Source organism: Macrosteles quadrilineatus, unplaced genomic scaffold, assembly GCF_028750875.1.
Source record: "Macrosteles quadrilineatus isolate MER2022 unplaced genomic scaffold, UCM_ALF_1.0 Scaffold_1__1_contigs__length_201487025, whole genome shotgun sequence".
NCBI lineage: Eukaryota > Metazoa > Arthropoda > Insecta > Hemiptera > Cicadellidae > Macrosteles > Macrosteles quadrilineatus.
This window is the reverse complement of record NW_026542594.1, coordinates 137,757,061-137,773,625: the sequence shown is the minus strand read 5'-3', so window position 1 is coordinate 137,773,625 and position 16,565 is coordinate 137,757,061. Positions and strand designations below refer to the sequence as shown.

Sequence of the window (16,565 nt, the reverse complement as noted above, 5' to 3'; positions counted from 1 at the left end):
TTCAATAACTGGCTCAAAAAACTACCTGTTTTTTATAAAGAAAATTTCAAAAGCTGGTCCATATAGATGGGATGTCCACTTCAGTATCCAATGGTCAATACGTGAACATTACATTTTTTTGGTCGAGTTTTCGACCACTGGTTATATATATATATATATATATATGTGTGTGTGTCCGTTAGCGCAAGCAAAAATGATCCGATTTTGATCAAATTTGGTACAAACGTGTAAACCTACGTTTATTCAAACGAGTTCACGAACCAGCATAATCGGACCATGGGTAAATGGTACCATGGTAAATTAAAATTCTCATGTTATTCTTATGGAGAAAATTAACACTGTAGTAGTTTACTTGTTTATGGATATATGTTGATCAAATTTGGCAAATTTGTTTATTTCATCTTATACTATTGACGTATGGTCAAAAACACTTTTTACCTTCCCCGTAGCAGCAAACCTAAGCACTCGTTAAATCTAATCCTTATATAAAATACGTGAAGGCGATTTCTACGAAACACTACTTCTCCGTTAATAATGGACGGATTTGTTAAACGATGTGTCAAAATGAAGTATTGTTTGTGTAGATGCCCCCTTTCACCAATTCCTGTAATAAAAGTCCTCGGGTTTTGCCCCACAGGCCATCAAAATCCCAATGTATTTCTTATGGATAAAAGATTTTGTTTACTTAAACGGACGAATAATTTGTATTCATTACAGCTCTTCATAGTAAACACATGATACACACAAGAGCGTTCGTTTTCAGTTTCGATAACTGGAATGGAGTGAATGATTACATTATCTTTGAGTTGACTATTTTAAGTCATCGGAAATTATGACTGTTATTTGTTTTGAAATAACGCCTGTAGGCCCTAATACTTTGCAATTACTCGAATTCGAGCAAAAGGTGCACTAGTCTTATTTAAATTGGGAATAAATATGTCTAATTTATAGAAATATTTTAGTAAAAATGTAATCAGAAAAGTTGAAATTCGTTTAGTCTGCAGGTTTGCTGCGGCGGGGGTATCTATTTTTGTGTCCCTAGCTAGTTTATGTATTAAACAAAAATGTCCTCTTTTGATTTTTTTTTTAAGTTACAGTATTTTTCATTTTTCCGATGCTTGCAAGAGTTCTTATTATTTTTTATTTTGAATGTAGGTGTATATTCTTTGTGTTAAAAATTAGTTTTGCAATAGATGAACTTAATTTAATGATGTGTAATTAAATTATGGTGATGGTAACCTCAACACAGGGTCCCCATAAAGAGGTACCTATATTTTCCACAATTGTTTGTAAAGCTACATTGTAATATTTGTAAATGAGGAAACTAAACCAATTTCTTTCTTTCTCTCTTTCTTCTTTCTTTCAAGGAGTAACTGTTTCATTATATCTAGTCCAATATGGAAAATCACACATCTTATAAAAAGTTTATCCTAAAAGAATGTTACTTTTTGAATTAAAATGTGTTTTTTTTTCAGAATGTATTTCATTTGAAGAAAAAGACAAAGAGAAGCAACTTGTCTCTAAATCTAGAGAACAAGACAGCACTAGCCAGGACTCAGCAACAGATTCTGGACTCTGTCCTGACAGTGAGGGCATGTCACCCACACCTCACATCTATGACGAGAGACCACTGAAACAAAACTCTAGTGATAACAGTGGTGAACTGAGTGTAAATCCTCCAACTGATCCATGTCCTTTGTTGCCCAACGGCCATGCAGACCAACTACCTGATGATAGTTTTGGAAATTTTGAATCCATTCCATCCCTAAAAATACAAAATAATGCAGAGGAAAGTATTGGAGAAGATGATTTAAGAAGTTTATCTCCATCACATTTACAGCTTTGTAATGTACAACAATATAATATAGACAGTAATTTGAATATTCACTTTGGCAATAAGCAGTTATCTGAAGAAGTAAGGAATTGTGATGAATCATTACCAGAATTTAGTTCAGTGGAGTCAAGTGTAAATGAATCTATGGCGGAAAATGAAAACTGTACTTTGTCAAAAGTAGATACTTGTAAATATGTACAAATTAATTCACAGTTAAATGATGTTTCAGCAGAACAAGTAGATTTTGTTTCTAAAAATGACAGACTAAATTTTGAATCAGATAGCCCAAATTTAGTACCTACAGATGCCATGTCTAGTCTGTTTCGAGAAACTGAGCAATATAATAATGTTGATTGTATAGAGGAATCACAAAAAGAAGACAAGTTAGGCACTACAAAACCTAATAATGAACCTCTTGACAACAGAGAAGAAGGTCAAACTGGGAAGCCCATTGAAGTTGATGAGGACGAGTTTGATGATTTTACTGATTTTAAAGCAGGGTTTCCAGATAACCATGACTTATCTACATCTGAACATTCCAAGATATTTGTGGATCTCACAAAATTAGAAGAAGCTGCCTTACCCCTGTCTCCTACAAATCAGGAAGATGACGATGACGAAATTTCTAATTTTGCAGATTTCTCATCGTCTGATTGTGTGTTTGTTAGTGCACAAAATAGTAATAGTTCAGAAAATCTCTTACAATGTCCACTAAAACTTGATAATGATGATTCAAGGACAGAAAGTGAATTTCAGGTCAGTTTTTATTTTAAAATGGTGTTGGAAAAGTTTTCAAGTGGAAATGTTTAAAATTAGGATGTTGGGTGTACATTGGTGCTAAGAGACAAATTGGGTGGTAATGAGAGATCAGGATCAGATATATATTTGTTAGTAGTAAGCAAGGACGTAGCTAGAGTATATGGCGCCCTTGGCGAATAGCACTCCCAGAGGCGGGTCTGGGGGGCCAATCCCCCAGCAAAAAGGGGGGACCGGGGAAGTTTTTTTGCAATTTTAGGTGCAAAATAGTAAGTTTTGTGTGTTTTAGCAAGTCTTTTACAGATATCTCATAGGAATTTTAAATGGTAAGATTTGTGTGTTTTAGCAAGTTTTTTAGTGAATTTCCCTGTAGGGAAGTAGCTATTAACGTAGGTAGCATGGTAAGACCCGGGACCGATTTACTTTTTCATTTTGATGTCCCCAGAGGCCAAAAACACCATTCGTTCAAATTTTTATACATGTTTATATATATAATGTGTCCGTGAACACGATAACTTGAGTAATTTTTGCCCGATTTTGATTAAATTTGGTTTAAAGGTGTAAGGCGGGATAAACTTTAATGGCTATTGGCTTGATTGGCTGTTGAAAATTAAAACAGTTTAAAAAATAATAACAAATCTTAATCATTGATGTTTAAAAAAGATAGCCTAGTAAACATTCTTTTTCCGTTGTAAACAATGTAATGATGAATTTTTGCAGGTGATAAGTAACAAAAAGGGTCATTTCACAGTAGTGTAGGGAAAATAATGTTTACAGTTAGATTTTTTAACTAGAAGCAGTTGAGGTATGGACATGATGAACTATCTTTTACAAAAACTGTGTTTTTCTGTAGTGTGATCCGTGTGATCATGTGATATGACTTGTCAAATTTTGAGGTTAAATAAAAAAACAAATAAACTGTTATATTTATTGAACAGACAACTATTGAAAATATACTTTCAAAGACCTTCTTCCAGTAAAAAAAAATAACATTAACATTTTGATAAATAACATAACCGTTTAAAAAATAGTTACATAAAATTAAAATGTAATTCCTGACCTGATTACAACTCAACCAATGAATAGGCCTAAGTTTTTATTAAATAAGTATCTTCAAATCCTTAAGTGGTTAGTTTTAATAATAATTAGCTGTCCGATCTAATGTTAAAATATTGTAACTTGCAGTTGATAAATTGTAACTAATACAGTCGGAGTCGATAATTAAGTATTTAATTTAAACTCTGTTGTATTTAAATTGCCACTTCTACAGCATGTGTATTGTATTGTTTTGGTACCCAAAGAAAGTAAATTTCTTATTTTAGTAAATAATTAACTCAAGAAAAGTAAATGCTCTGATCTATATATATAAAATCCAATGTATGTTTGTATGTGTGTTTGTATGTATGTTTGTATGTATGTATGTATGTTTGTTTGTCCTTTAGCGGACTCCGAAACCGCTCGACAGATTGTAATGAAACTTTCAGGTATTATTAAGCATTATTCAAGGATGGTTTTTGTGAAGTTTGGTGCAGATCCGTCAAAAGAGCTCCGCCCCAGTGGCTCTGGAGTTTCCCATGTTAACCTTTTGAGTACTCATATTTAAATAGAATTAAAGATTCTTAACAGCTGGTTCAACTAAAGAATTTAATTATATGATGTTCAATAGCATTAAAAAGTTAATAGGTTTACCAACAGGGTGCAGCACAATTTTATTTTTTTAATTTATGACAACAGCTAATTTGTAACCAAAAGGTGAGTGAGTTTAGCGAACAAACTTCAACCTGGAGGCGAGTTAGCGTAGCGAACGAGCTCCAACCTAAAGGTGAGTGAACATCACCTCGCTAAAGCGCTGAACATCACAGCGTAGCGAACAAACTTCAACCAGGACGTGATTGAGCCATGCGAACGAGCTCATCTTGAAAATGAACGAGCATTTGATATAAAACCACATTAGGACAGGACGACGTCTGTCGGGCCAGCTAGTATTTGTATAAAAACCTAGCTGAGTTCCTTCTTCTGTATGAGTGCCAAAATAGTGCAAAGATCCTTTCCAATCACCTAATTTAAAAAAAAATCCCTGGTACCCCTTCACAACATATAGCTGAGCGGCCCAAATGGTCTCATTCCTGGCCTGATAGTATATTTCATCACTAGGGCGTAAAGTGACTGTTCAACCCAAGTTTCAATGATTGTGTTGAAAACACTTCTTTTGCCCGTGTGATAAACAATACGGTACTTTTTTGTCATATTGCAAAATAATTTAAGAAACTTAAGTTAGAAAACAAAAATACTTTTCATGTAGGCGTAAAGATAACTTTTTAAAACAACTTCCAACTTGCTTTGAATATTGCTAATGCAAACACCCAGCTGTTAATTAAGTGATTCAATCATATTATACTAATAAAATGAACTGCAAGACATCTATCTATAATACTAGCAGGTTAACATGGGAAACTACAGAGCCACTGGGGTGAAGCCCGAAAGGATTTTTGAGATAAGAAAAGGCCTATGTTAATGGGGATGGTTTTTTGGGAAATTTTCAAATGTAACGGGGGGGTCTAGGTCTTACCGTGCCAGCTACGGTAATAACTACTTCTCTATAGGGAAATTCGCTAAAAGAGGGAAGGTTCCTTGCTAGTAAGTGTCATACTACCCTGGTGGCTGCCCCAACCATCTGAAGTACAAACAAAGCGGAACCAAATGAGAAGGTGTCTACTTCATCATTATGGACACTGGACAGGTTATACAGTTAATCATGCATTATAAACTAGATCTAATGATGAATTAAAGATAAAACTATAATCGTTCCTTAAAAAACCATATATATTTTATACAAATTGTTGGATAGACTGTTGTGTGATCTGATTTCGGATGGCCAATTTGCAGGACTGGGTGTCAGTATTTCCTTATGAGGAGGAGGAGAGTTCCCTCGTTGCGGAGGGCCTACTGCGCCAAGACGACGTTGTGTGGTCACGTCTGTTCCCTCTAGAGGCATCCCCTGCTATCTGCTATCAGTGGACCGAGTCACTTGCCAACCGTCGTTTGCTCACTGCACTCAACATTGACTCCAGAAACATTGTAAGTCATCTAACACAATGTTCAATTATTATTTAATTAAAATTAATTGTAATATCTCTGTTATTATTATGGTAGGCCTATACATGGTGGAAGTAAATAAGGTGTGCTACTGCACATCGTAGCCGGCTGCCGGCGGTGCGGGGAGGGGTATCGTGACGTCACCTTGGGGGCAAACATGCCTCGCGACCATATCGAGCAGTGATGCTGCTCTAATAAAATTGTAATTTTTAATAGTAAGAACCGATAAAAATTCCTGAAACTTTGCATAGTCTTGGACTATTAACATAGGATGCTTATGATTTAAATTTTATTTGAAATAAAAACCATTCAACCACCGGTCAAACTTCGAACTTTTTCATACGAACACAAAAAAGTTAGTCGGCTACCAAATCACGTATTATTTGGTCAGGTTTATCAGACCTGCAGGAAAGTTTTAGGGAAAGGTTCTAATTTAACTGTAGTATTGGTTGGATTTCGATAAAAGAATTACTTTTTTAGCTACGATGAATTATATCAAGCGGCAACGGAGCGCGCGCTCAGCCGATGCCACCGTTTATTGGATAATAAGGCCACGCATTTAATATCCAAAACACTGTAGCTATATGTTATAAGGATATACTTTGTATTCTACATTTTAAATGAAATATGTAATATTAACATGTGACAGATATAATAAGTTTTACATTAAAATGCATTGCAACATCTTCGTTTTTATACAAATTAACTCTCTTTGATAACAGTTGCCATACAATTTTTAGGATCGGAAATGAATAACATTTACTTAACCAAAAACATAGTTTATTACATTTTGCAATCTTATAAAAATATTTACGACCTGAAAGTAAACATCTAAAAATTAAACATTTCATCACCTCTGGAATTTTCTAAACTTTTTTAAGTTTCTTTAGAAATTTTATTTTATTGCCACTAGAAAAATTGCATTGTCTTAGCCTCCTGTTGATTTGTTTGATTTTGATATATGTTCGTATCGTTTAGAGATCTTCTGACAACGTCTTCTTGTAAGTCGCCATTTACTAAGTAAAATTTATTGGTAATGGTAGTTACAGATTCTGGTGCATGTAGGGACTGTGAAAATCGGAAATTTTTTTATCATGGTATTACAAGTATGAAACAATTTTATAACCTGATTATAAATACAATGTTTAATCACCAACTTATTTTTTACCAGAGCACATTTCATTTTATATACTGTAATACATTAAATGCATTCCTTTGCGTTAAAGATCATTTATTATTTAAACCACTATTTGCAAACTTTGGTTTTAACTAATCAACAGCGATTTGCAATACTTTAAATGCAATTTGGCAACGTTAACTCTATTCACCGAGGGGACAATATTATATATTCTCTGTGAACTATTACGAAATAACCCATATTCAAACGGGGAAAAACACACTGAAGTCAACAGAACAACAATTTTTCACATCAAAATATAAATACAGGAATAAAAATATCACTGATACTATATTCATGAAACTACATTATTTGTTGGATGGCAATGTGTGATTGATACTTGGCAACTGACTCGACTCGCAGCATGCGCTCCGATCACGCGCTCATATAACTTAGCATATCTCAGGAAATAACAACTCTAACGGTATATAGTTTGAAGGAAAGTTAAATTTGGATCTTTATCTAAAACTTTCCCGCTGGTCAAATGCTTCTAACCAAATAGTACGTGATTTGGTAGCCGACTAACTTTTACATGTTTAGTTTTAAGAAAGGCCAAGTATAAAGAGTGATTTCACGCTTAAGTTTTTAACAATTACAAACTATTTTTTCACAACACGCATCGTCCACTTATAGTTGATGTCCATGTCAAGTTTCATAATTTTTCCTCAATTCTAACAGTTCAAAATGTTGATGTTAATAGAGCAGTGTCACGCTGAGCTATATACGCGCGCGAAGCGGTTTGCCCCCAAGGTGACGTCACGTCGTGATGCGCAGAACGGTCTCAAACTCGTCCGGCTGAGTAGCATACCTTATTTACTTCCACCATGGGCCTATAGCTATTTTAGTTTTGAAATATTAACAAGTTTTTTTTCTTATTATTATGTTCTAATTTGCTTGTTTTAGAATAAATACCTGATATTTGAAAACGACAAGACAAATTTGTTAAACGGTTATAACTAAAAAATTGTAAGAGCTATCAAAGATTTAAAAGAATTTTCATGGTCAGGAATTACAAATTTTCTTCAAAACCCTCTTAGGCGTTTTTCCAAAAATCACACCCCTTCACCCCTAAAAAAACGCCCTACTTACGAAATTTGTAAATTTCTTTCAAATCTTTAATGGTTTCCCCTTTTTTTTCAAATATTAATAACGCTTTGTATTCTCCTCAGTTTACTTTAAATTTTAGTGTTGGTGAAATTAAGTTAACCCTTTGAGTGCCAACGTCCGGGGAACCGGACGTTTTTAAAACGAGCCAAAAGTGCCGACGTCCGGCCGACCGGACGTTTTTAGAACAAGCCAAAAGTGCCAACGTCCGGCTGACCGGACGTTTCGTAATGATCGAACAGTTGTCATAACAACCGAATGGATACTCGGATTCTTTTAACCCGTATATTAACATTGAGTCGAAAGTTACTAGATGCGATACATCGATTTTCGTTGGTCGAAATATCGAAAATTCAATTTTTACGAAATTTTAACCTAAAAATCGCCAGATCGCGCTCGGCATTTTTAGCACGACCTTCGGGAAAAATCATCGGCATTTTTTGAGCGTTACTTTTATTTCTCGCCTGGCACTCTTAAGGGTTAATGAAAGAATAAATTGTTTGTTGTAAACTCTTTTATTGTCTTACAAACACAACACAACACTGAAAATATTTAGTAAACAACTGCATATGTAAAATGTAAAAACATATGATGGTCCATCACTAATCCAGACTAGATGAGTTGGGTTGCAATATTCAAAATTCCCCCTCACCCAACTTAGCTAGGTAAAAGTCCTAGGCACTTTTGAAATTTGTGATGTTTTGGTTCGCTTAGTCCTTTAGTAAAAATATCAGCAGCCATGTATTCTGTGGGTTTGTAGTTCAATTTTATTTCTCCATTTTGTACTTTTTCCTGTGTATAAAATGTTCTCTGATACTGATATGTTTAGATTTACTTCCTATAATGGAGTTTTTAGCCATTGTAATAGCTGATTGGTTATCACAAAATATTTCAATGACTTCTTGAGGTCTTCCCATATCATTAATTAATTGTTTTAGATGAATGGTTTCTTTAGCAGCTTCAGTCATTGACATGTATTCCGCTTCACTCGTAGACAGAGCTACAGTCCTCTGATTTTTTTATTCAATAGCTTAGTTCACCTAAATCTCTCATTTCAAAAGTTTTCATGAGCTGGGCTTTGATGTAATTGCGGTACTTTTGGTTCTTCCTAGCAATTAAAATGTCATCTACATATACAGAGATTATTGATTTGCATCCACCTACTGTTGAAATGTATATACAAGGATCAGCTTGAGATGGTGTGAATTTCAGTTCCTTTAGTTTTTCATCAAGTTTCATATACCACTGTCTCCCTGATTGTTTTAAACCATAAACTGCCTTTTTTAGTAGACAAACCTTTTTGTTTTGAGAATTTTTTAAGTCAGTAATCATTTTCTTTGTTTTGTTGAATAGTTTTTTATCTTCATTTTTACTCTCATCCACCATTATTTCTTGGAGATATCTCTCAAAGTTGTTTGGAAATTCCATGTAAACTCTTTCTTTTATTTCTCCATTTAGAAAAGCAGTTGAAACGTCCATTTTATCAATACTTAGATCATCTTCAACAGCAAGTCCAAGCATAAGTCTTATTGAACTTAGCTTTGCTACCGGAGCAAAAGTTTCATCGTAGTCAATGCCTGGTTTTTGTGCAAATCCTTTTGCTACCAATCGTGCTTTTCTTCTTTCTAGCTCTCCATTTGGTTTTAACAACCAATTACATTCATTTCTTTGTTTCTATCCTCGAGCACCCAAGTTTCATTTTTTAAATGAGCTTTTTTTTTGTCTTTTATTGCTTCATTCCATTCCTCTGAAGATTCTAAAGTTGAATCTTCATTGCAGGTAGCTGACATTTGATAATCTTTTGTCCAAAGAGGAGGTTTTCTTTGCCTTTTCTGTGATATCCTTATTTCATCAATGTTTAAATGTTCATTTGAGCTTAGTGAGTCATCAGGTTGATTTTGAATATCATTTGAGCTTGGTGAATCATCAGGTTGATTTTCAATATCATCTTTGAAAATAATGTCATTTTCCATTTCACTGTCATTTTCTTCTTCAAATATAATGTCAAAATCAGACTGGTCATCATTATTTTCGCTCTGTTTGATCGGAATAATGCAAAAATCTTGATCTTTTTTTATCACTTTCTTTTATTTTATTTTGCTCAATAAGATTGTAATCATTTACATATTCATTTCTTTCATAGTACATTTTTGAAAGAACTTTTACATCTCTTGCAATTTTAACCTGCTTTTGTTGTGGCATCCAAATTCTGTATGCTTTTGAATTGCTTGCATACCCCACAAATATTCCTTGCTCCGCTTTCGGATAAAATTTTCCTTTTCTTGAAGCTTTGTTTAATACAAATACTTTTGATCCAAATACTTTCAAGTGTCTTACTGAAGGGTTTCTTCCAGTCCATTTTTCATTTGGCGTTAAGTGTTGAGTAGCTTTTGAAGGGCATCGATTTCTTATATAGTTAGATGTGTTAATAGCTTCAGCCCACATATATCCTGGTAGATTTGATTCTATCAGTGAACATCTTGCCATATCCAATAATGTTCTATTTTTTCTTTCAGCCCAACTATTTTGCTGCGGCGTGTATGGAACTGTTAGTCTTCGCCTTATACCACTTTCTTTCAAGAACTTGTCAAATTCACCATTACAATATTCTTTGCCGTTATCTGTTTGCAGAAACTTGATTTTATTTCCTGTTTGATTTTCCACCTCATATTTATATTCTTTGAAACGTTAAAAAATTTTGTCTACTTTTCAAAAAATATACATAGCAGTATCTTGAATGTTCATCAATGAAAGTTCCAATATACTTATTTCCTCCAGGTGTAGTTACTTTTATAGGACCTACAATGTCAAAATGTATGACTTCTAACAAGCCTACATTATTTGCAATCTTTCTTGATTGAAATGGTGTTAGTGTCAATTTTCCTTTAATACACTTTTTACATTCTCCAATTTTGTCTTTCATGTTGAAGGTTAATCCATTCAAAGATTCATTTTTTAAAGCTGTTTTTAAGTCAACCTCGTTTAGATGACCTAACTTCTTATGCCAATCTTTGATCTCAGGTTCTTTTGTATAGTTTGATTTTTCATTTACCATTATAGATTTTGTACTTTTGACATAGTAAAGACCACCTTGACGCTCTGCTGCCACAATTACATTTCCTCTTTGGTTTTGGACGACAGCTTTCTCTTTTTCAAAAATCACTTTAAATCCTTTGTCTGTTATTTTACTGACACTCATTAGATTTGTTGCCAAGTCTGGTACAAACAGAGTGTTATTCAAATGTATGATTTCAGAATTTTTTAATTCCAGTATAACCGTTCCTGTTCCAGAAACGTCAGATGTCTTTCCTTTAGGAGCAAGTTTCAAAATTCCGTTTGAAATGTTGATATCTCTGAACTGTGATTTCTCTCCACAAATGTGCGATGTACATCCACTATCAATACACCAATCAGATGAAGTAGAACCTAAAATGTTCAAATTTGAAGAGAAACATTCAGCCTCTGCTTTAAAACTATTTCCCATTTGTTTGGATCTACAGTTGTTGGCTTTGTGTCCTATTTTTCCACATCTAAAACATTTAACTTAACTTTGAAACCTACTTTTTTAGTGTTGTTCTCATCTTGTTTCTTATGACTATAAGTGTTGTGAATACCTTTCTTGGAGTTGAACTGCTTTGTTTTGCAATACAATGTATCTTCATTATTCATACAAGTGTTTTTTGACCTAGCTTCACTCTCCTCAATTACTTTTATTTTTAAATCATTAGGAGAAGGTAAAGTGTCTCTAGACTCAATTGCTACCCGGAAATTTTCAAATGATGATTATAAGCTGTAAAGTAGCATAATGCTAAGTAAGTCTGAATTGATAATGATGTCCATTTCTTGAAGTTTGTCAACAATCTCCATAAATTTGTTGACATGATCCCTAGCATCTTCTCCATCTTTCATTTTATGAACTATTAACTGCTTTAATAATGTGGCTTTCCTTGCAGGACCAGAACTTTGTTAATTGTTCTGCAGGCAATCCCATACTTCTTTGGAAGTGTTGCAGTTGTTTACTAATTTCAATTGACTAGGTGAAATTATCAATATTAGTTCTGATTTTGCTTTAAGATCTTTAACTATCCAGGCATTCTTACCAACTTCATCCTCAGGACATTTGTTCTCCCCAGATACATATTCCATTAGGTTTTGTTGGATTAATATAGCTTCAGCTTGAATTTTCCAAGGGTCATAATTATTTCGTTTCAAAGGTTCAATTCTATAGCCAAAACTCATTTTACTTATTTTTAAGCACAGAATACTGTAAAATGATTATTTTATTATTCCAAATGGCCCATAACCTTTGTTGGTGAAATTAGAATAAATTGTTGTAAACTCTTTTATTGTCTTACAAACACAACACAACACTGAAAAAATATTTAGTAAACAACTGCATATGTAAAATGTAAAAACATATGATGGTCCATCACTAATCCAGACTAGATGAGTTGGGTTGCAATATTCAACATTTAGTCATCACATGATTTTTGTAACTTTACTCCCTGGCCCACCAAATTTAAGGTTAATGTGAAAATTTAAAATATTTTACCACTTTTACAAGGTTATAACAGATTATTTACCTATTCTACGGGCGCAAGGGGTTGAAACTATACACAGTTTACTGTATTAGAGCTAACACCAAGGTATGAATATAAAATAGAAATTATAAATCCCCTCCAAAATCGATTTCCCCCTTATATCTATCCTATAGCCACCACAGGTGTATCGGTGTAAATCACCAAAGTAAATGATAAAATCAATAGTTGTATTGAATTCAAGTTTTTTATTAAGGTCAATTTAAAACTGAACTGTTTACAAAACAAACATTAACAATAATAAAACCAACATATGTAAAATATTTCGTTAGAAATAACTGTCTTTTAATATGATCGTAAAGACCATAAGGAAGAGTAGAGACTACACACTCCCCCGCTAGAATGAGTGCCTCACTTTAAGCACAGAAAACATATTACTATAACCATAGATAAAACATACTCCCTTAGTAGATTTCTCATCCTTATGGAACAGCTGAAGACAATTTTATTGTTAGTTCTGTACGGTTTATGTAGAGGTCGTGTTTTGTTTACAATTTGTTTCCCGTTAATACAGTCATTTAACCCTTTCAGTGCTAGGCCAATAATTCATATTTTGTAAGACTTTTTTGTTTGCCTTTTAATTCCATTACCCGTTGTTGAATTTCAACTGTCATGTTGTCACTATTTTATTAATTAGGCTAATTTTGAATAATAACACAATAAGAAAATATATAAGAAAGATAAACCCCGGTATTTGTAGTAAACATCAAATAAAACTTAGTTTTTGTTGTAATTTTCCTGGTTTTCCTATAAATTGTTATGTTCTGATAGCATTATTTGAAACCGAAATCCTACAAAATCAAAAGACATATAGTTTACAATGTAATATTGAATTTAACCCTGATTTAGTTGGACGAGGTTATTGTAATATAGCAATTTTAGGGAAACTAATGTTTTGCAGCAAAGTCTCAGGAACACATTTACTACTACTAAAACTAAAAGATTGCATCTAAATAGTCCGTGACTAGCTGGTGCTGCTACCTACTAACGCATTGAACAACCATCTGCAGCGCCATCTGTTCGCAATCGGTGGCGACAGCTTAAATACCGGGTTTTGACTCCCCAGTCTTCAAGCACAGATAGCCGAGAAGGCTAGGGCGTGTGTCACTTGGCCAGTGGCATTCGTCTGCTCGGGTTCGAATCCTGTCCTGTGTGGCAAATAATTGGTGACCTGTGTGTTTGTAGCGATATACTACAACCACTGGGGCATAGTGAGGTGTTCATAATCCTTGGTTTAGACATACACATCGAAATCATCGGATTGGGCGAATCTTTTAGCTAAGTGGTTGGTAGTGTATCCTATGCCCATGCAGGTCACCAATGGCCGTTTTGCTATTTTTTTTTTAAATAACCTTCCTCTCTATATCCCTTAGGGTTTTTGTAAAACAACGATATATCGTTTCATAGCACTGAAAGGGTTAAAACCTCGTTTAACCAAATAATACGATCTAATCATCCTACTAATATTATAAATGAGAAAGTTTGGATGTATGGATGTATGTTTGTGACAAGTGAACGCGAAAAATACTGGTCGGATTGGGCTGAAATTTGGCATGATGATAGCTCACATTCCCGATTAACATATAGGCATATTCTTATTTCAAAAATCCTTTCGGGCTCCGCCCCAGTGGCTCTGGAGTTTCCCATGTTAACCTTATGAGAAATGGAATTATTGAATCTTAACAGCTGTTTCAATTAAACAAGTTGGTTCTGTTCTATGATGTTCAATAGCATTAAAGTTACAAGGATTACCAACAGGGTGCAGCACTATTTTTTTTTACATTTATGACAACAGCTAATTTGCAACCACAAGGTGAGTGAGCGTAGCAAACGAACTTCAACCTGGAGGCGAGTTAGCGTAGCGAACGAGCTAACCTGAAGGCAAGTGAGCGCAGCGAACGAGCTCCAACCTAAAGGTGAGTGAGCGTAGCGAACAAACTTCAACCAGGACGTGATTGAGCCATGCGAACAAGATAATCTTGAAAATTAAGAAGTTAAACGGGGCAAAGCCCGCGGGTTACAGCTAGTAAACAATAAATTGTCCCCTAGTTATTTAACCAAACAGTGAAGCACAAATCAAGAAATTAAACCTAAAATAATAGAAACAAAATTTTGTCGACACCAGCGCCCAGTGTGGCGTACATGAACTAGACATGAAAAACGAGCTTCAAAATTTACAATGGGATGAGAAGTCTACTTGTGTTGGTTAGTCTATGCTATAACCCAGAATACCAACCGCATGGTAAAAAGCATTAAGTGTTTTGAGAGAGCTTTGCCTGTCAATCGTAGGCAGCAGCACCAGCGTTGCTATGCTGAGTGCATGGTCTTCCTTGGTCAGTAGTTATTTGAGAAGGTATACCAAAACGAGAAAACCAAGTGTTTACCAATGCCTTAGCCACAGTATCAGCAGATTGATCTTCAATAGGAACAGCTTCTAACCAACGAGAGAACCGATCAATTGCTTTCAGCACATAACAAAATCCTTTGCACAAAGGCAATGGGCCCACGATGTCAATGTTGATTGACTTAAACCGTTGATCCGGAATAAGGAAGTTTGTAAGAGGTGATTTAGTATGTCGTTGGATTTTTGTTTTTTGACAGTCTACGCAAGTTTGAGTCCACAACTTACAATCTCTTTTTACGTTTGGCCATATAAACCTTTGAGTCGCCAACTTAGTTGTGCTTCTTACTCCAGGGTGAGACAGAGAATGAATAGCGGAGAAAATTGATTTTCTATAAGGAAAAGGGATATAAGGGCGAGTAAGTTTTGTAGATACATCACAGTATAGCTCTTTCGATGAATTTGGAAGTTTAATTTTTATTATTTTCAAGCTAGAACTTAGCTTTAAATCCAATAACTCAGGATCGTCTTTTTGACTGTCTGCCAGAGTTTTATAGTCTACAGGGCAAGGAAATGTAATGGATTGTATTCTGGACAAGGTATCTGCAACGATATTGTCATTACCCAAAATGTATTGAATATCTGTTGTGAATTCACTAATAAAGTTCAGTTGTCTAGTTTGACGTGGTTGTTAGAACTCGTGTAAAATAAAGAACTTTACAAAATATTATCTAATAAAGAACTGATTTAATTCTGATAAATAACAAATATTTTATAACATTTCTCTTTAACTAAATTGTTATGTTCTTGATCACTTTCTTAAATTCTTACTACAACTCTTCTACATTGTTTAAATAAATTAAAATAAACCATCTGTTAATTAAAAACAAAGCCTAATAAATAAATATATTGGATGTTGTTCATTATTGAATTTGTACTATATAAAATACAACTCGATTTCCAACATCCTCCCCACCTTGGAATTTTGTTTTACATGATCAAAATTTCAAACAAAACTATTTACATATTTCTTTTAAGTTGACTAGTCCATTTTCCTAGGGATTTTTATCTTATTTCCTCTTCTTGTTTCTGTTGGTGTTGATGAAGCATTGCATCATACTCTCTCTTAAATCTTGATCTCTTCGACGATGTTTCCATCCTGTTTACAAGTTGTTTCAACATATCTCCCCACCATAGGACGCTCGGAGGATCAAACTTCCAAGTTATTTGATGGATTTCAAATTTCTGTTTCATTGTTTTCCAATCCAACCGCTTCCTGGATTTCATTACACGGGATGGAATTAAATTTAACAAATTTGAACCTCTTGCAAAACATTCGTCTAAAGAATTACCTCTTTTGTTCTTTGTAGACCAATCAAACACTGGCTTTATTTTTGTAGTTAAGCTACTGTCTCTTGTCACTGGGTGATGCAGCAATTGATGAACTGTTGTTGACTCTGCTGGATCTGAAACAATTTCTTTAATCCCTTCTTCTAACCATTCTTTGAAGACTTTATCATAGTCGTTGAATTTGTTAAGGGTATTTAATCTTCTAGCTGATGACATCAAACGTCTCTCTGCAATTTCATGATTGTCTAGAAGTTCAGGATGACCCTCCAACCACGGCAAACATACTTCGGACCTATTCTCAACATTCAC

At 34.3% G+C, this 16,565-nt stretch overlaps 1 protein-coding gene across 2 annotated transcripts in view; it reads left to right on the top strand.

Moving 5' to 3' along the window:
- Positions 1-16,565, top strand: part of LOC128985564 (uncharacterized) — a 70,789-nt gene that overhangs the window by 13,806 nt on the left and 40,418 nt on the right. For both annotated transcript variants that reach the window (XM_054405181.1, XM_054405172.1), the window contains exons 3-4: positions 1,476-2,590; positions 5,477-5,668. In XM_054405181.1, coding sequence (XP_054261156.1) covers positions 1,476-2,590; positions 5,477-5,668 — 1,307 coding nt within the window. The remainder of the gene's footprint in view (positions 1-1,475; positions 2,591-5,476; positions 5,669-16,565) is intronic.